The sequence below is a fragment of the Drosophila mauritiana genome, chromosome 3R (assembly GCF_004382145.1).
Source record: "Drosophila mauritiana strain mau12 chromosome 3R, ASM438214v1, whole genome shotgun sequence".
In the NCBI taxonomy this organism is placed as follows: domain Eukaryota; kingdom Metazoa; phylum Arthropoda; class Insecta; order Diptera; family Drosophilidae; genus Drosophila; species Drosophila mauritiana.
In genome coordinates this window covers 22218415-22235502 of record NC_046670.1, presented here as the reverse complement: position 1 = coordinate 22235502, position 17088 = coordinate 22218415, and the positions used below count along the sequence as shown (strand labels likewise).

At 41.5% G+C, this 17088-nt stretch overlaps 7 protein-coding genes and 1 pseudogene across 8 annotated transcripts; 3 read left to right on the top strand and 5 right to left on the bottom strand.

The window, feature by feature from the left end:
• The first annotated feature begins 57 nt into the window (after positions 1-57).
• On the top strand, positions 58-1859 carry LOC117143957. Its single transcript, XM_033308892.1, has 4 exons — positions 58-250; positions 308-804; positions 859-1228; positions 1293-1859. The coding sequence occupies exons 1-4, from the start codon at positions 58-60 to the stop codon at positions 1496-1498; spliced, it is 1266 nt and encodes a 421-aa protein (XP_033164783.1). The 3' UTR covers positions 1499-1859.
• A 344-nt stretch (positions 1860-2203) lies between these two features.
• LOC117145509 lies at positions 2204-4259 on the top strand. 2 transcript variants are annotated; one of them, XM_033311198.1, is made up of 4 exons: positions 2204-2737; positions 2963-3462; positions 3527-3605; positions 3665-3804. In XM_033311198.1, exons 1-4 carry the CDS (start codon positions 2533-2535, stop codon positions 3700-3702), a joined length of 822 nt encoding a protein of 273 aa, XP_033167089.1. In that variant the 5' UTR covers positions 2204-2532; the 3' UTR covers positions 3703-3804. The 2 variants fall into 2 exon arrangements, with proteins under 2 accessions (XP_033167089.1, XP_033167088.1); XM_033311197.1 differs by adding an exon at positions 3949-4259 and having other exon boundaries at positions 2214-2737; positions 3527-3890.
• Positions 4260-4830: 571 nt separating this feature from the next.
• Positions 4831-6434, top strand: LOC117144929. Its single transcript, XM_033310382.1, has 3 exons — positions 4831-5770; positions 5834-6050; positions 6110-6434. The coding sequence occupies exons 1-3, from the start codon at positions 4928-4930 to the stop codon at positions 6301-6303; spliced, it is 1254 nt and encodes a 417-aa protein (XP_033166273.1). The 5' UTR covers positions 4831-4927; the 3' UTR covers positions 6304-6434.
• Positions 6435-6477: 43 nt separating this feature from the next.
• LOC117144930 lies at positions 6478-7970 on the bottom strand. The gene is made up of 2 exons (XM_033310383.1): positions 6840-7970; positions 6478-6776 (listed from the first exon to the last, which is right to left on the bottom strand). Exons 1-2 carry the CDS (start codon positions 7903-7905, stop codon positions 6592-6594), a joined length of 1251 nt encoding a protein of 416 aa, XP_033166274.1. The 5' UTR covers positions 7906-7970; the 3' UTR covers positions 6478-6591.
• A 1448-nt stretch (positions 7971-9418) lies between these two features.
• On the bottom strand, positions 9419-10881 carry LOC117143589. The gene is made up of 3 exons (XM_033308337.1): positions 10298-10881; positions 9709-10237; positions 9419-9643 (listed from the first exon to the last, which is right to left on the bottom strand). The coding sequence occupies exons 1-3, from the start codon at positions 10850-10852 to the stop codon at positions 9459-9461; spliced, it is 1269 nt and encodes a 422-aa protein (XP_033164228.1). The 5' UTR covers positions 10853-10881; the 3' UTR covers positions 9419-9458.
• A 456-nt stretch (positions 10882-11337) lies between these two features.
• Positions 11338-12130, bottom strand: LOC117145667 (annotated as a pseudogene).
• Positions 12131-12525: 395 nt separating this feature from the next.
• On the bottom strand, positions 12526-14002 carry LOC117143749. Its single transcript, XM_033308562.1, has 3 exons — positions 13407-14002; positions 12816-13344; positions 12526-12746 (listed from the first exon to the last, which is right to left on the bottom strand). The coding sequence occupies exons 1-3, from the start codon at positions 13959-13961 to the stop codon at positions 12562-12564; spliced, it is 1269 nt and encodes a 422-aa protein (XP_033164453.1). The 5' UTR covers positions 13962-14002; the 3' UTR covers positions 12526-12561.
• Positions 14003-14421: 419 nt separating this feature from the next.
• Positions 14422-15997, bottom strand: LOC117145611. Its single transcript, XM_033311326.1, has 2 exons — positions 14852-15997; positions 14422-14784 (listed from the first exon to the last, which is right to left on the bottom strand). The coding sequence occupies exons 1-2, from the start codon at positions 15969-15971 to the stop codon at positions 14585-14587; spliced, it is 1320 nt and encodes a 439-aa protein (XP_033167217.1). The 5' UTR covers positions 15972-15997; the 3' UTR covers positions 14422-14584.
• Between the last annotated feature and the right edge of the window lie 1091 nt (positions 15998-17088).

Here is a 17088-nt window from a genome sequence, read left to right as displayed (position 1 = left end):
ATAAGTTCAACATAATGTCGTTACGAATTTGAATCAGTTGTAATCATGTCGCGTTCCATGAAGATCGAAAATCCCAACGAAAGTCTCGTTGCTCCCAAATGGTTGAATAAGTCAAGGTTTGAGTCCTTAATCGCGAAGGATGAGCCTGATTGCACTAAGATAGACCAGTTGACCACTGTGGCCGCTGTGCCGCCAGGTGGTAATTTTGCATCAGTCATGCTGCGAGCTTACTTGGATATAGTAATGAAAGGTAGGCTGATAGAGATCCTATTTATAAGAACCATGTGGTAAATCCAACTTCGCCCAGATGGAACTCAGAAAAGAAAGTCGTATGTGGTCAAGACTATGCTGGACTCGGATAAAGGTGGCAAGGCGGTGAATGAAATGAGGTACTTCCACAAGGAGCAGCAGATGTACTCCACCTATTTGCCGCAGTTTGAGAAAATCTATCGTGAGGCAGGACATCCCGTGCAGCTGATGCCGAAATGCCTAGAAGTCGGAGAGATAGATGGAAATATATATTTTATTTTTGAGGATCTTTCGACTCGAAATTTCGTGGCTGCAGATCGAACGAAAGGAGTCAATATGGAGCACATGCGACTCTCACTTCGAAAATTGGCCGAGCTGCATGCCGCCAGTGTGATATACAGGGAGAGGTATGGACCATATCACGCTGATTTTGATAATGGATTTGCCAGAAAGGACAAAATCGAGCATAGTATGAAAAGATTCGAAGTAAAAGCTCCAGAATACAAGGCAGCCATGAAAAAATGGGGAATAGATGAGTGCTACCTTAAGAATTTCGTAAGTCTCCAAGTGAAATCATGAATAGCACATTAATAATAACTTTAATTACAGCCCACTGCTGAGCAGTACGGCAAGCTCTGTTTGGAGTCCCTCAATGTAGATCCCCTGGACTTTAATGTCCTCACACATGGGGACTTTTCTCCATCCAACATTCTCTTCAAGTACGATAAAAATGGAGCACCAAGTGAGGCACTTATACTGGACTTTCAAATTTGCAAATGGGCCAGTCCGACACAGGATGTGCTTATGCTGATAATCCTTTCGGCGGAAAAGGATTTGGGCTATAGCGAATTCGATAATTTTGTGAGAATCTACTGGGAATATCTCACCGACTGCTTGAGAGTCTTGAAGTACGAGAAGCCGCTTCCGCAACTGAGGGAACTGCAATCTGCTATCTACAAGAAAAACAACACTTTCTCTGGTAACAAACCATTATACATATTTTATTTTCGTATCTTATACTGAAATACATCTCTTCTTCTCAGCATTCTTTGCCGTGATGAATCATTTGCCGGGGTTTTTGTTGCCAGTTTGCAAGGAAAATAACCTGCATACTTTTAATTTAGAGGACGAAGTGGGCAAGAGTTTCCGTACCAAGGTGTACACCAATCCCATCTTTGTGGAAGTCGTCAAGGAGCTGTATCCCATTTGCTGCAACCGCGGACTCTTCAACTTCGAAGACTTCGAGTGATCGCCAGTTTATGCATCTGCCAGTGAAGCTTTCATTCGAACCTATTAAGCAAATTGTGTGCGAATATTGATTCTGGATTTATCAAGTTTTCCACGGCGAATGTCGGGGCCGCAACGCAATTGAAGGTCGGGGACCATGAAATAGTTTTCCAACTAGTACGCCTGTAAATAGAAATATGATTCCAAAAAATATTATCTTTCAACAATTAACGCATTGCATTACTTGTTTTAGTATATTCATATGTACATACATATGTGCATATTTTAATCTTGAACAAAAATGTTTGTCTACTTATCACGTACTCACCGTATCTACATCAAAATGCTGATAAAAGCTATTAAGCGATAGTCTAGTAAAATAATCTAGTCTTGAAGAGATAATAATTAATTTCTCAAGGTAACATCAAAAATAATTGTAAATATTATTAATAATTATTTGCTTACAGCTTTCAAACCAAAATCAAAAATTTTTTCAAAATATTCTTTTGGCGGTTTTACCGCTCTCTGAATTTCCAAATTGTTTGAGTTCACATTTACATACATACGTACTCATGAGTGCACCTACATATGTACGTATGTTAGGTTATCAGGTATTCCCATCACCACACTTCTACCACCACCGTTGATAAGCCCGGCGCCCAGTGCACCCAGTGCCTGGCTACTGGGAGAATGGGAAAGCTCTGGCAATTATCACCCACTGCCTCCACGGGAGAGTCTTTGGGCCAACGTGCACGGCGGACGATGCTCAGTGTCCGTACTGATGACGAACCAGTTAGACGGGCAGTTGGCATTGCTTTTGGGGCGTTGATAAGTGCGCACCTCAAGTCACCCACCTCGACGAATGGTTGTTGTTGCTGTGCGTGCAGTGAAATAAAAATAACATCGCGGGTCTGAAATAAGAAAAACACTCTCGATAAGGCAAGGCAACGCAAAACAGTTGCGCCGCACACTTCGGACGGGCACAACGCAAATTCACAGCCAATCCGATTCGAGCCAATCGCCGCAGTGAGCTCACTCCGGCGGAATCCCAGCGCCATGCCCGATAACAGCAATAAATTTAGCGCCTCCAGCGATGTCCGCATTCCGGCCTGGATCAATGAGGCCTACTTCAAGCGACTGCTCAAGCGGGAGTTTCGGGAGTTCCGGCGCATCCTCAACCTCTCGATCATCCCAGCCACGCCGCCCGGAGAAACCTACACATCGCTGCTGATGCGCATCGTCATCGACATCGAGTTGAAAGGTGAGAAGAAAAGGGCGCAGTTCGGTACACAATCGTTAAGATCCATTACGCATACGCACTGTTGCCGGCCTCATATTTTTTTAAATCAGAAAAACCATAGACAAATTAAGAAAAGTAATTCCTATTTAGTAATTAAACCAAATTTTATTCAAATCAACTTGAATGCATTCTATATATAATACTATTTATATAAAACAATACAACAACTATTCGATCACTCTACAGATGGATTCTCACAGCAAAAGTCGTACATAGTAAAGACCATGCTGGACGACGCCCAGGGAAATGGTGGATTCGTGAACACACTCAACATCTTTCCAAAGGAGAAGATGATGTACGAAACGATTATACCTAATTTGGAACAGCTCTACGAGGAAGCTGGGCTGAGTGTAAAGTTTGCACCAAAGTGCCACCATGCGGAGGATGTCAAAGGAAGGATCTGCCTGGTTCAGGAGGATTTGCAAACGAAAAAGTACCGAAATATAAATCGCCTCAAGGGCTTCGACATGGCCCACATGCATCGAGTGCTGGAAAAGCTGGCGGAATTCCATGCCGCAAGTGCCGTTTGGCGTCAGCGAAAAGGACCATTTCCCGATGATTTTCAGAGGATTTACCTACCCGCCAACTACCAGAAATCGAAATCGTATCAGGCGAGGCTCCAGAGCTATAAAACTGCAATAGCCAGTTGGGGTCTGGCCGATCACGAACAGTATGTGAGTCGCATTGTAAGTAAAACAATCTAATAAATATCTTGACATTCAATAACATTGATTTGATGATGTATTTAAGCCCACGGCCGACCAATTTGTGCAATCTTACGCCCGCTGCTTTAACAACAATCCGCAGGAGTTTAAAGTTCTAAATCACGGTGATTTTTGGTCCAGCAACATAATGCTAAGCTATACTCAAACTGGTGATATCAACCAGGTGCGTTTCGTGGACTTTCAACTGTGCAAGTGGGGTAGTCCGGCTCAGGATCTTTGGGAACTCATCATATGTTCGGCACGGCATAGTATACGAATACAATACTTTGACTACTTCATCAGGATATACCACACACACCTAGTGCGCTGCCTAAAGATCCTGAAATACGGCGGACGAATGCCAATGCTAAGGGAGCTGCATATGAGCATGATCAAGTATGGATTTTGGGGTAATAATTTCTCACTTGAGAATCACAAAATATAAATGATATAAAACTCTTTTATCAGGTTACTTTACCACCTTCACGCACCTTGTGTTCATTCTGCTGCCGCCGGATACGGAAGCTAGCTTGGTGAAGCTCACGCAGCCGGGAGAGGAAGGAGATCGCTTCCGGTCCAAGGTGTACACAAATCCACTGTACGTCCGCTCTGCGCTCAGCATATTCCCCTTTCTAATTAGGCGTGGTATTCTAGATTTTTGAAGCTGTTCAAGTCATTAACTATTAAATCCGAAATTAAGTATATGAACTTTTATTAAAGACTAAAAATGTAATTATGCATGTAGATTTATATATATATTTTTTACATACTTAATCTCGTTTGGACTGTAACTTCTTTTACATCATAAATAAAGATGTTTTTAACTATTAAAAAAATTAATGAATAAAGCATAATACAAAACTTTTTTTTTATACATATAATTATCTGAATTTGATATCTTAAAGAAAATGTGCTAATGCATTTAAGGAAATCCTCTAAATGGCATAGAATATGTATATATCTTCTGAGGAGTGGTCTCTTAACCTATAGAATAAATACATTAGATAAATGCCAAGTCAGGAAAGCTTATCACAACAGTTGCCTGTTTTCAGATCACGTTTTATTTGTTCCACACGGGAAAACAGTAAAACATCACTAACAAGAACGTTAAATATAAATTTATCTCTGTTTTTCCCACTTAAGGCTATTGACAAAAATGATTTTTTTTTGTTGTTATCAGGCACAAGTTCCACACTTCTCAATAAACCGGTTTCAGTGTCGCCATAGATTCCACATGTATAAATAATATTATGTATACATAAATCAGCTGATAAGCCAGCGAAAGCTAACAACAGAGAGAGCTTTACAGAAGCTTTATCTTTCTCCCAGCCCGTCACATGTTCTGCCCCACATTCTTGATTCGATAGCCCTCAGCGTAAGTTGCTGCTCAGCTCTCTGTTATTTATTCGGTGCGGTCAGGTGACTTGGAAAAAAAGAAGAAAACACAATGGGAACCGGCAGCAAGAACTACCAGGCCCCGGAATGGCTCACCGCCGAATTCCTGCAGGATGTGCTTAAGGAACACTTCAAGGAGGAGCAGCTGGCGGTCACCGAGTTGATAGTGAAGAGCGCCCAAGTGGGCGACCAGGCGGCGGGGTTTGCCAGCGAAATGCATCGGGCCAGTTTCAATCTACAGAGGGGCACTGCACCCAAAGGCAAGTTTTCAGTGATTGTAAAAGACCATCCCAAGGGACAAACAGGTGCGGTGGCTCACAGGAGTAAGCTCTTCAAGCGTGAGATTCTGGCTTACAAGGAGGTGCTTCCACGTATTCAAGCCCTGCTCCAATCCATTGGAGATCAAACGAAAATTGCACCTACGTGCTACTACACAACGGAATCGCCGGAGCCATTCCTGATTCTGGAGGACATGCAGCTGTCCGGCTTCGAGAACTTCGAACGCGGTCGGCTGCTGAATCTGGACTACGTACTGCCCACCATCGAGAAGGTCGCCAAGCTTCACGCCTGCAGCGCCCTCATCGCCCAGCAGAGTCCCGAGGTGCTGGAGTTCTTCGACGAGGCGCCCATTTCAAGGAATCCGGACCGCCGTGACTTCCTCACCTTCTTCCCCGTCAACATTCGCTGCGTGGCCGAGGAAGTGGCTCACTGGAAGGGCTACGAGGAGATCACCGAGAAGATGTTCAAGCTGGCCGAGAATGTTCTGCAAAGAGCGCTGACCATGTTCGAGAGCACTGGCAAGGATTTCCGCGTGTTCAACCTAACTGATCTGTGGATCAACAATCTCTTGTTCCACATCAACAACGAGACCAAAGAGCCAGACGATGTGGTCACGGTATGTCATTTATATAAGAGAATCCATTTGAAATCCACGTTAATTTATCTCTTCGTTTACCAGTTGGACTTTCAGTTGGCCTATGTGGGATCCCCAACCATTGATCTCAATTACTTCCTCTACGGATCGTTGAACGAGAATGTTCGTAAGGTCCACTATAAGTATATCGTGAGGGAATACCAGAGAGTGCTTCAGCAGACCTTGGAGAAGCTAAACTACCAGGGACACATTCCAACTCTTAAGGAAATCCACATCGAGTTGATCAAGACCAGTCTTATGGGTAATGATTATCATCATCATTTATCTATATGGATTTTAATAATGACTTTACCATTTTAGGTGTCATTGGCGCCACTTGCCTGACTCCACTGATCTTCAGGGAAGGAGCTGGCTTCGAGAACCTCGAAGATCTGAACTCGCGCACTGAGAGCGGTGATCGTTTCCGCCGGGAAAATGTTGAAAACCCCAAGTATCGCGCTTTCCTCCAGCGAACTATTAAAGAATTCGAGCTATCTGGATTCTTGGATGAATAAGTGACAAAGGGCTAAAGAAGATTGCGTTCCATTCGATCAAAAGTATTCGGGCTTCCACATAGAGTAAGCTTTCCAGACAAATATTCCATGAGTATTTTTACACCCAAATTAAAGAAAAAGAAATAATGAAATTTGATTATACGTTTTGTTATTTGATTTAAAGCAAAAAGAAATCCTAAAAAACGACATGGTACATGGTTCATAAGGGACATCAATTTGTTATTACATATAGTTGCAATTAATTAGCTATACAATATATACAAATTTTGAACTGATAGGTTTAAAAATTCAAAGATCGTTAAAGTATCCTATTTCTTCATACTTAGCCAACAGCTTTTTGACATCTTGAACATAAGGGTCATAGAGGTAAGATTTTTGTCTGATTTCCGGATCTTGAATTAACTCATTTATTTTAAACGTTTTCGCTTTAACGGCCACCATCATTGGCAAGAAAGTGGTTAAAAGAAAGAAGTCTGTAAAAATAATTAAATGGTTAGTCTTCTTGAAACTATGTGATAAATAAAATAGGTACTTACCATAAAACTTGTGTCGGTGAATTTGCTTCCAGAGACCATCATTGGTCGGCATCTTGCCCTTGTAGCCCACTTTTTTTAACGTGTCCTCCAAAACCGAGAAATAAAAGTTAATAAGATCCTTTCCGAGATCCCATCGCTGCTCCGGCTCCATGAGCATGTACACAGAATAACTCAAATCGATTGTAATGGGACACAGGTTACAGATTTGGAAATCAACAAACATGACCTCCTCATTTTCCTTGAACATCAAATTTCGGGCATGAAAATCTCCGTGACACATCACGTAGTATCCGTCGGATTGAAAGCTCTTGCGATATTCCTGCATTACGTCACCCATGCGCTGCATGTAGTTATCTTTTATTTTCTCAAAGTGTGGCTTGTACTTTGTAAGTTCAGGAATCTGGTCCATCATTTTCAAAAAGTTTTCCATTCCAGTAGTAACCATTGGATCCGACATAATGGTAGGCATTTCCATTAGGCCATACTTGAAGTCTTTCAAGATTTCAGGTTGCTCATCCAAGACTTTCATGCTAACAGCGTGCCATTTGGCCAGTTTGGAGAAAACATTTTTGTATTCGTTCAGCTTCATTGGACGATCTCGGATCACGAAGTATCCCTGTGGCACCAAATCCTCGAATATTAACACCTGCCGCGGCTCCAGACTGTGGTAGACGCAGGGCACAAATAGCTTTGTATCGTCCCCTGCCTCCCGGAGAATTCTCTCAAACTCGGGCAGAGCCGTAGTGTAGGCTTTAATCTCGGTGGAGAATAAATGTGAGTCGCTGAGCATATCCTTCTTGTGTCCTTCTTGTTCCGGCATCGTCTTAATGATTAGCGGCTTACAGAACTTTCCCTTCGAAGTGGTGTACTCAGCAGTAGTACGGAACATCACGCTTGCGTAGTGATCTCCCTGGGCACTCGCCGGTGTAATTTTAAGATCGGTTACCTGCAGATCCGGACACTTTTCGTAGGTTCTCAGAACGTCAGTAATGAACTGGGCATTCAGCCATGCAGGAGCCTCCAGCTCATCGGCATTGAATTGCTCGGTATCTGCGTTATCTGGCATTTTTAGTTCGCGCTCTCAACAATCAACAACTATTCGGAATACTGTGTGATCTGGTTATACTTAACCCCCCTATGTGGCCACTCATTATAAAGGCTGGCTAAGTGAGCTTTCGAAAGCGGCTTGAAGCTTTTAAAACGAAACTTTTCGATTTTGTGTGAAATACGTCTACCCATTTATCTTATCAATATGCATTGAAATCTGTTCTACAGGATAAATACCAATTGATCAATAGCAACTTACAAATAAAAAAGATATTTATTCTGGTTTATGCCAATACATTTAGGACAGGAGTAACCGGTATAAAACGATAAAAATGTTTAATGTTGGTTCAGCATAACGGACTTTCAAGTGTTCGAAGACGGATTAAATTTAATTTTGCACGATTAACACAATCGTGATATACAGAGGTGGTCAAAAGTATTTACACAACGAGCTTTTTTTTCAATTAGTTGACAATTGAAAAAAAAGCTCGTTGTGTAAATACTTTTGACCACCTCTGTATATCCCCTACCGTAATTCTTATGGCCACGGATATGCTCATAGATTCCTGCCAGGGAATCTTCCTGAAGCCATTTTTCAGTTTGAAGTCAGAGTAAATTAGGCCAATGTTGTATAATCACTTATAATCACTATTGCCACAAGGACTTCTGTTTCCTTGTTTTATTCTTTAACATCGTGTTGGGAACATGATTAGGATAATGACTATTTTGATGACTGCCAACTTTAAGTTTAAAATTTAACAGCCCTTTCAGTTATAACAATCCATCATGATGTGAAGTCATGATGATGTCAGCATAATTAATAAAACAAATTCCAACATTTTATTTAGGAAATTCGGTTTCTGATGAAAAAATAGATAATATTCTTAAAATTAAACATACTATATTACAGTGAATCTTACCTCATTGATGACTTTCATGCTGGCTGCATGCCATTTGGCCAACTTGTCAAAAGCTAATTTCAAATCTCCCAGAGAGGGAGGACTATTGCGAATGACGGAATAGTGTGGGATCTGGTTATACTGAGCCCCACTAGGTGGTCGGTCGCTTATTATAAAGCTTGGTTGAGTGAGCTTTCGAAAGCGTTTTGAAGCTTATTTAAGACAAATTTTCTAATTTATGTGAAATACACCTACACATTTATCTTATCAATATGCATCAAAATCTGTTGTACACGATAAATACCTATTGATCAATAATGCTTAGCAATAAAGCAGATACAATAAAGACGACAGGCAAGAGGAAGAATGTATACACTATATAGAATCGGAAACACTTCTACATGTTATATACATTTCCACAAATCTGGTATACCCTATTTACTCTACGAGTAACAGGTACCTCAATTTTTGAGAACACACCAGGTGTGTGTTACTACTACTTATCGCAAATGTGCCAGTAATACACAGAACAATAATTGTTGCTCAGTAAGCATGACTGTCACGTGTGTGAGAGCGACAACTATTTACGCTCAAAACTTTCAACTCCAATTAAAAGTTTCTGTAGCTGTTTGATAATAATGACAATGTCTTTATTTAACTATAAAAAATCGGATTAAAGATCTTTAAAATATCCCAGTTCTTCGAATTTAGGCAACAGCATCTTGACATCCGCAAGGTATTCATCCAGAAAGTAAGCCTTTTGTTTTATTTGCGGATCCAAAAATAAATCTACCATTTTAAAGGTATTCGTTTTCATGGCAGCCACCAGGGGCAGCAAGCTAGTCATCAGGAAGAATTCTATAACGAAGTAACAAGGAATAAGCATACGAGTCAACAGCTTTGTTTGTATTTTAGTTCCTTACCATAATCCTTATGGCCATGGATATGCTCCCAGATTCCTGTCTGGGTTGGCATTTCACCTTTGAAGCCTATTTTTTTCAGAGTCTCCACCAGAACAGAGAAATAATAATCGATATATTCCTTTCCAAGATCCCAACGATCCTCTGTATCCATTAGCATGAATATGGAGTAAATTAGGTCAATGGTAATGGGGCAAACATTACTGATCTGGAAATCCACCAGCATTACGTCCTCGAAAGACCCTGTTTCCTTGCTATACCTAAACATCATGTTGCGCCCATGAAAATCCCCGTGACACAGCACGTAGTACCTATTTGGCTTCGGATTAGTGCGGTATTCTTCCATGACTACACTCATCCGCTGAATGTAGTTATCCTTTATTTTTTCGAAATACGGCTTATATTTCGTGAGTTCCGGTACCTTGTCTAGCATTTCCAAAAAGCAGGGTACACCAGTGGTCACCATGGGATCGTTCAGAAAGGCGGGCATGCCCCACATACCATACTTAAATTCCTTAAGGAAGTCAGGTTTCTGCAAAAGGAAACGGCTCGCAAAGTTGTCTTTTATTTCGTGAATGGTGCCATAGCTTACCTCATATAAAACTTTCATGCTGGCTGCATGCCACTTTGCCAACTTGAAGTAGGCATTCTTAAGTTCCTCTTTGTTGACAAAGCGATCTCGGATGACAGTGTACCCCTGTGGCACCAGATCCTCGAATACCATCACCTGATGAGGCTCCAAGCTGTGATAGATGCAAGGCACATAGAGCTTGGTAGTATCCCCTGCCTCCCGGAGGATTCTCTCGAGCTCTGGAAGAGCTTTGCTGTACATTAGGATCTCCGTTTTGAAGATCGGCGAATTTGACAGCATATCCTTTTTGTGACCTTCCTGTTCCGGCATTGTTTTAACTATCAGTGCCTTGGAGAAATTCCCCTTGGCGGTGGAGTACTGGGAAACAGCTCGGAACATGATGCTGGCATAATGATCTCCCTGCAGAGTCGCAGGACTAATTTTCAAATCAGTTACATGCAATTCAGGATCCTTTTCATAAGCTCTTAGAGCGCCCTCGATAAACTCCGCATTTAGCCAAGCTGGGGGATCCACCTCATCCGCATTAAATTGTGTTGAATCTACGTTTTCCGTCATACTACCACCAGCTTTGCAAGCTTTAACTAAACTGACTACTGATCGTTTGAGTTTTCGGGAGCGTAATTGAGGGTAATTATAGATAACAATTTGCAAAAGCTTTTTTTGTCTTTGTACGGAGCAAATGTATTTTGAGTAGGAGAGACAAGTTAATATGCGGAAGCTTCATCGGGGTAATCATAACAGTATTGTTCTTGAAATATCTGAATCTTAAAAATAATAAGACAACTGAGCGTTTATAAATAACTATAGACGATAATTTAACTAATAAAAAGAAATACATTAATTAACAATTGTCTACAAACAAATGGTACTTTCACAGAAATGTAAAGCAAAAATGAAACTATTGTTTTCGGTTCCCCTTTCTTTCACAATTTATACCAAAATTGCGTAAGTTGCCTATTGAATTGACTCTTAAGGACCACTTTACAATAAGTACTTCAAAACTATCACAGATAGTGATAAGTTTCGTGCAAACATCGGAATCAAATCCAAGTTAAATATTGATTAAATATCAAAGCCGAAAAATATTCATTGATCAGGTCCTCTCCCATTTCCCAGCGCTGTTCCGGCTCCATCAGCATATATACGGAGTATGTCAAGTCCTCTGTAATGGGGCACAGATTGTGGGCATTTCGAATATGCCATACTGAAATTCCTTCAGGAAGTATGGTTGCTAACGGAAAAGAAGAATTTAAAAAGATATTTGTCATGTAACCAATGAATCGTACCTCATTGATGACTTTCATGCTGACTGCATGCCACTTGGCCAGCTTGTTAAAGGCCAATTTCAAATCCCCCAGTGAGGGCGGACTATCGCGGATGACGGTGTACCCCTGCGGAACCAGATCCTCGAATATCATCACTTGCCGCGGCTTCAAGCTGTGATAAATGCACGGCACAAATAGTTTGGTATTGTCCCCTGCTTCTCGGAGGATCCTTTCACTCTGAAAGGGCATGGCAGTACATTCCGATTTCCGTTTCGAATAAATGCGATTCGGACAGCATGTCCTTTTTATGTCCTTCCTGCTCCGGCATTGTTTTGATGATCAGTGGCTTGGAGAACTTTCCATTCGAAGTTGTGTACTCCACTTTGGTGCGGAACATAACGCTGGCATAGTGATCTCCCTGGGCAGTGGCGGGTGATACCTGCAGATCGGTTACTTTAAGATCCGGGATTTGCTCGTACTCTCTCAGAATTTCACCGATAAACTGAGCATTTAGCCAAGCTGGCGCCTGAAGTTCGTCCGCATTATATTCAATATGTTTGCCTTCCATTTTAAAAATTGTGTTGGGTTTTATTAGAAGCAGTAGTATAACCGTTTCGAGAGCTGTGCAAACTACCAATAAAATAAGTCTGTCAAGTGACGATCATTTATAAGAAAACCTGAGGAGCTAATTATTAAGGTATATTTTAACATATTTCAATTGCTCGTCAAACTGCTTAATCTTATCATTCCTTCCAATAAACTTTGCAAAACATTGTGTAGGCATTCAACTAGGGGGGGTAGGGGTCACAAAAGTTGAGGTGATAACCAAAGAGGTTGTATCCTTGCTGGAAAAAGCATTTCCGTTTCCTGTTTTAGTAATAATCTTTTATTGAAATAAATGTACCCTTCGTAAGTACCTTCATATGTATTTAAACCGAAAAACAAAATAATAGAATAAAAAAATTAAGGAAACATACTATTTATGTATTTAGATCAGAGCTATAGACATTTAAAGTAACCAAGTTGCTCGAATTTCGGCAATAGTGTGGAAACATCTTTTACATATGTATCCAAAAAGTAGGTTTTCTGGCGCGTTTCCGGATCCTGTATAAGGTCGTTCATTTTGAAACTATTCGATTTGATGGCCAAAATCAAGGGCAGAAAAGTGCTCAGCAAAAAGAAATCTAAAAGTAAATTAAATTATTATTATAGCATTATTATAGTCTTTCACAATTCATTTTTTGATGACTTACCATAATACTTGTTCCGATGGATTTGCTCCCAGAGTTTCGCTTGGGTTGGCAGTTCACCTTTGTATCCAATGCTCTTGAGGGTGGCTACCAAAACTGTTAAATAGTGATTAATCAAGTCCTTTCCCATTTCCCTGCGTTGTTCCGCCTCCATCAGCATATATATGGAATATGTAAGATCAATTGTGATGGGACAAAGGTTGCTAATCTGGAAATCCACCAGCATGGTATCCTCGTGGCCTCCCGTCTCCTTGTTGTTCTTGAACATCATATTGCGAAGATGGAAGTCACCATGACAGAGGACATAGAAGGCATCACTCCTTCGATTTTCACGGTATTCCTGCATCACAGATTGTACTCGTTGCATGTACTTATCCTTTATCTTTTCGAAATGAGGCTTATACTTTCTAAGCTCTGGTAATCTGTCCAGCATTTCAATAAAGCTCTGCATGCCAGTTGTAATGAAAGGGTCATTCTTTACAGTGGGCATATCGAAAAGGCCATACTTAAACTCCTTTAGGAAGTCAGGTTGCTGTTGCAATCAAAAACATATTAGGAATATAGAACTCCCATAAATACCTAAATTAAACCTACCTCCTTAATGAATTTCATGCTAATTGCATGACATTTGGCCAGTTTGGCAAAGGCTGTTTTGAGTTCCTCCTGAGCAACCGGACGGTCTCGAATGACATAATACCCCTGGGGCACCAGGTCCTCAAATATCATCACCTTTCGCGGCTCCAGGCTGTGGTAAATGCAGGGCACAAATAGCTTTGTATCGTCCCCTGATTCGCGCAGAATTCTCTGGAATTCCGGAAGAACCTGGCAGTACATTCCGATCTCGGTTTCGAACAGATGTGATTCGCTGAGCATATCCTTCTTGTGTCCTTCCTGCTCGGGCATCGTCTTGATGATTAGTGCCCTACTGAACTTTCCCTTCGCGGTGGTACACTCCGCAGTTGTTCGGAACATAACGCTGGCATAGTGATCTCCCTGGGCACTCGCCGGCGTGATTTTAAGATCGACAACTTTCAGTTCCGGCGCATCTTCGTACGCGATCAGAATCTCCTCTATAAATTGAGGATTCAGCCAAGCCGGTGCCTCCAGTTCGTCGTCATTGAATTGTTCCGCATCTACCTTGTCAGTCATTTTGCTCGCTGTTGCACAATCTAGTAGATAAGTGCCACGACTATTCTGAGTGGCGTTGAAGTTTATTATGGAAAACCCGATCACGGGCTTGTGCCATTTTAAGCAAAATGCTTGAGCTTTCAAAATGTTTTGCTCAAGCTTTGCGTATACACCACCACCCACTGTTCGATAATCAGGTGCAACTTATAAGGTGGGGCTGATCCAATGTCAAGGAATAAATATCAAAAGTTATCAATTAGTATTCTTTTATAAGCAATTGCACCTAAACCGGTATCTTTCATTAGAGATCTTTACTTCGTCTCTTCATTTCACTAAGCACTTAGTAAAAAAATCAAACCAAATTAAAGTTCTGTAAGCAGTACGTATACTTAATGAATCTTTTTGATTACTATAGTTTCTACTGATTAGATCGCTGTCGGAATGACCCATCCAATGAAGTGACGAAAGGTAAACAATACGCTTGATATGATATACGGTTATTTGTATTACAAGTGGTATATAGAATGTGCTTTAGATTACTTTACTAAAATATCTTAACTTAATACATATACAATTGTTCTATTTTCTTTGGATACATTTTGTCTAACTAATACTACATAACACAGGTATATTGTGAAGCTTTCTTACTGGTCGGCATCAAGAAGACCCTCTGCCTCGAAATCGGGCAGAAGTTCCCGCAAGATCCTTTGAGCAATCGGATTCCTATAGCAGGCATCCTTGAAATTCATGGCCCGCTGGTTGGTCTCCATCAGGGCATTAAAATCGGCATCTGCGGTTTCCACATTGCGCTGAACTGGAAACACCGAAATGGATGTGTGGGCAGCTGGAAATCAGGAGAGGAATTTGCTAATTAGCAACAGAGGGTTTAAACTGGTTACATTTTAACTCACCGTAGAATTTCTTCTGCTGCAATTGCTGGTGGAACTGATGCAAGCTTGGAATTGTAGATCGGTACTGCAGTTTTTTCAATGTATCAGCGAAATGGCTGAAGTAGTAGGCAATCAGCTGCTCCTGATGGTTCTGATGAAGATCGAACTCTAGCGAGGAGTTCATGAAGTAAAACAGATCAAGTGCCGGCGATCCCCAGGCCGTGTATTGGAAATCAATAATAACCACGTCAATTGGCTCCCCGGTCTGCTTGTCGTACTTAACGAGCACATTATTGGTCCAAAGATCTCCGTGGGCCAGGACATTAATGTGCCCGGGACTAATGTCGAAGATTCTTTTGCCCAGTTCCATGTAGATGGGCACCAGAGCCTTTAACTTCTCCGCGTACTTTTCGTATCCTGGCCACTGAGCCACACGGCGAGTGGCCGCCTGGAGCATGCCCACAAATGCTGGTTCGTAGTTATCGGTGTAGCGGTTGAAGAACCCCCGATCGTAGCTCTCGAGGATGTGGTTCTCGCGTTCGTTTAGGACTGCCGAAGTGGCATGCATCTTGGCCAGCTTACGGAGCACAATTCGAGCTAGTTTCTGGTCCAATCCGACCAAACGATCCGGCATTACGAAGCCACGAGCATTAAGATCTTCGAAAATCAGCGCCGAGTTATCTATGTCCACCGCCATGGTTTCGGCAAAGATCTGCTCCGCATCGCCGATCTCCCGGAGGAGGGCCTTCTGCTTGGGCAGGACCTGCTCGTAGATGATCATCTCCCGATTGAAGATGTCGTACGGCTTCATAGCATTCTGGGCGAACTCATTCCCCTCAAAAGTCGACTTTACAATGTAGTGACCCAGTTGGGAGCTACCATCGCTCCGAGTGAACTGCGCCTTCACACGAGTGAGGACTCCACCGTAGTTTTCACCCTTGCCCAAGGCAGGATTCACCTTGACCCAGTTGATCCTGATGTGTTGGTCGTTGTAGTATTTGCGCAAGGCATCCTGGAGATAGCTCTCGGTTAGCCATTCAGGAGCATCCAGGAAAACCGAAGTTTCTTCTGGCACAAGAGACTCGGGAACGGTGAGCTTGGGAATGGCATCAAGGGCACCAATCAGATCCGAAACCGACATATTGAAAGTGATCTTTAACTGTAAGACTTGTGAATGAGATTGTGCCTAAAACTCAGAGCACCTGCGCTTTTATGGCAAAATTTCAGACGCTGTAAACTGTTCCCACAGCTCCTAGATATGAAACCGTATATATCCGAGGGCCCTCCGTCACAACTGTGATTAATATAACCATAAAATCCCAGATTTTGTAGCTGTGAACGTATGCACACAACGGGCGTACCGAACGAACAGATTACACTTTTTATTGGACACCCCACCCCCAGAACCCATTTGGGAATCCGTCCCGTGCCTCCAGTCCGGCAATCTGAATACCCAGATTCATCTCTCGCGCCGTGGCTACCGCCTAATTGTGAATTGTTTGAGTTTGCCAAAGGCAAGCCAGTTAATCTTTATAGCACCTGCTGTGGGTTTAGGGATGCAGCAGTGTGTGCCTTCTAGCAATTAACCTGGCTCGCAAATGCTAAACGATTCCCAGCTATATCATTCCAAAAGCGAGTGATTTGTTTGAATGCTAACGTCAAACGCTGGGAGAAATCTTAGGGATATACGCAAAAAAGGTACTATATCTAAGTGATAGGCTGGCATTCATAATCTCTTAAAAAAGTTTAATACACTCAGGGCTTAAGGGACATACATTCTTATTATATCTATACTGTCTATTCAAATCATTACTTTTATCTATTATTTCCAATCATACCTTATCATAAGAACATATTCAAAATGAAAAGGTTTAAATATTTAACATTCTGTCTGTAAAATCAGTTTATATATGCATTTCCCACAAGTAACTTATTAAACATTATTACAGTCTGCTTATCTTAATTTAGCTTGATAAACTTTGTTGGCCTTATACTGACTGATAAACTTCGTTTACTTTGTCTAGGTACATATAAGTGAGTTTGTAAACTATTTCTCAATGGTTTATAGCTTCCTTAAGAAAATTCGTTTATTACTTAAATGAGCCGAAAATTTAAAGCATAAGAGCTTTAAACAAAAATGTACATTTTTTTAAATGTTTATTTCAAACCACGCTTTTTAAAATTGTAACACTTCTTTAATCAGGCGTGTACTAAAATATTCGGTATGTAAATGTGACAATTTGCTTCGCTCGTCTGGA

Excerpts from the sequence above, each read along its gene's own strand:
- LOC117144929 (XM_033310382.1), top strand. The coding sequence starts at position 4,928 with ATGGGAACCGGCAGCAAGAACTACCAGGCCCCGGAATGGCTCACCGCC. Across the intron at positions 5,771-5,833 it reads AGCCAGACGATGTGGTCACG|TTGGACTTTCAGTTGGCCTA; the intron begins GTATGTCATTTA and ends TTCGTTTACCAG. Across the intron at positions 6,051-6,109 it reads GATCAAGACCAGTCTTATGG|GTGTCATTGGCGCCACTTGC; the intron begins GTAATGATTATC and ends TTACCATTTTAG.
- LOC117144930 (XM_033310383.1), bottom strand. The coding sequence starts at position 7,905 with ATGCCAGATAACGCAGATACCGAGCAATTCAATGCCGATGAGCTGGAG. Across the intron at positions 6,777-6,839 it reads TCACCGACACAAGTTTTATG|ACTTCTTTCTTTTAACCACT; the intron begins GTAAGTACCTAT and ends TTATTTTTACAG.
- LOC117145611 (XM_033311326.1), bottom strand. The coding sequence starts at position 15,971 with ATGTCGGTTTCGGATCTGATTGGTGCCCTTGATGCCATTCCCAAGCTC. Across the intron at positions 14,785-14,851 it reads GCAGCAGAAGAAATTCTACG|CTGCCCACACATCCATTTCG; the intron begins GTGAGTTAAAAT and ends CCTGATTTCCAG.
- LOC117143957 (XM_033308892.1), top strand. The coding sequence starts at position 58 with ATGAAGATCGAAAATCCCAACGAAAGTCTCGTTGCTCCCAAATGGTTG. Across the intron at positions 805-858 it reads AGTGCTACCTTAAGAATTTC|CCCACTGCTGAGCAGTACGG; the intron begins GTAAGTCTCCAA and ends CTTTAATTACAG. Across the intron at positions 1,229-1,292 it reads GAAAAACAACACTTTCTCTG|CATTCTTTGCCGTGATGAAT; the intron begins GTAACAAACCAT and ends TCTTCTTCTCAG.
- LOC117143749 (XM_033308562.1), bottom strand. The coding sequence starts at position 13,961 with ATGACTGACAAGGTAGATGCGGAACAATTCAATGACGACGAACTGGAG. Across the intron at positions 13,345-13,406 it reads GCATGAAATTCATTAAGGAG|CAACCTGACTTCCTAAAGGA; the intron begins GTAGGTTTAATT and ends TGATTGCAACAG. Across the intron at positions 12,747-12,815 it reads CCATCGGAACAAGTATTATG|ATTTCTTTTTGCTGAGCACT; the intron begins GTAAGTCATCAA and ends ATTTACTTTTAG.
- LOC117143589 (XM_033308337.1), bottom strand. The coding sequence starts at position 10,852 with ATGACGGAAAACGTAGATTCAACACAATTTAATGCGGATGAGGTGGAT. Across the intron at positions 10,238-10,297 it reads GCATGAAAGTTTTATATGAG|AAACCTGACTTCCTTAAGGA; the intron begins GTAAGCTATGGC and ends TTCCTTTTGCAG. Across the intron at positions 9,644-9,708 it reads CCATGGCCATAAGGATTATG|AATTCTTCCTGATGACTAGC; the intron begins GTAAGGAACTAA and ends ACTTCGTTATAG.
- LOC117145509 (XM_033311197.1), top strand. The coding sequence starts at position 2,533 with ATGCCCGATAACAGCAATAAATTTAGCGCCTCCAGCGATGTCCGCATT. Across the intron at positions 3,463-3,526 it reads AACAGTATGTGAGTCGCATT|CCCACGGCCGACCAATTTGT; the intron begins GTAAGTAAAACA and ends GATGTATTTAAG. Across the intron at positions 3,891-3,948 it reads GATCAAGTATGGATTTTGGG|GTTACTTTACCACCTTCACG; the intron begins GTAATAATTTCT and ends CTCTTTTATCAG.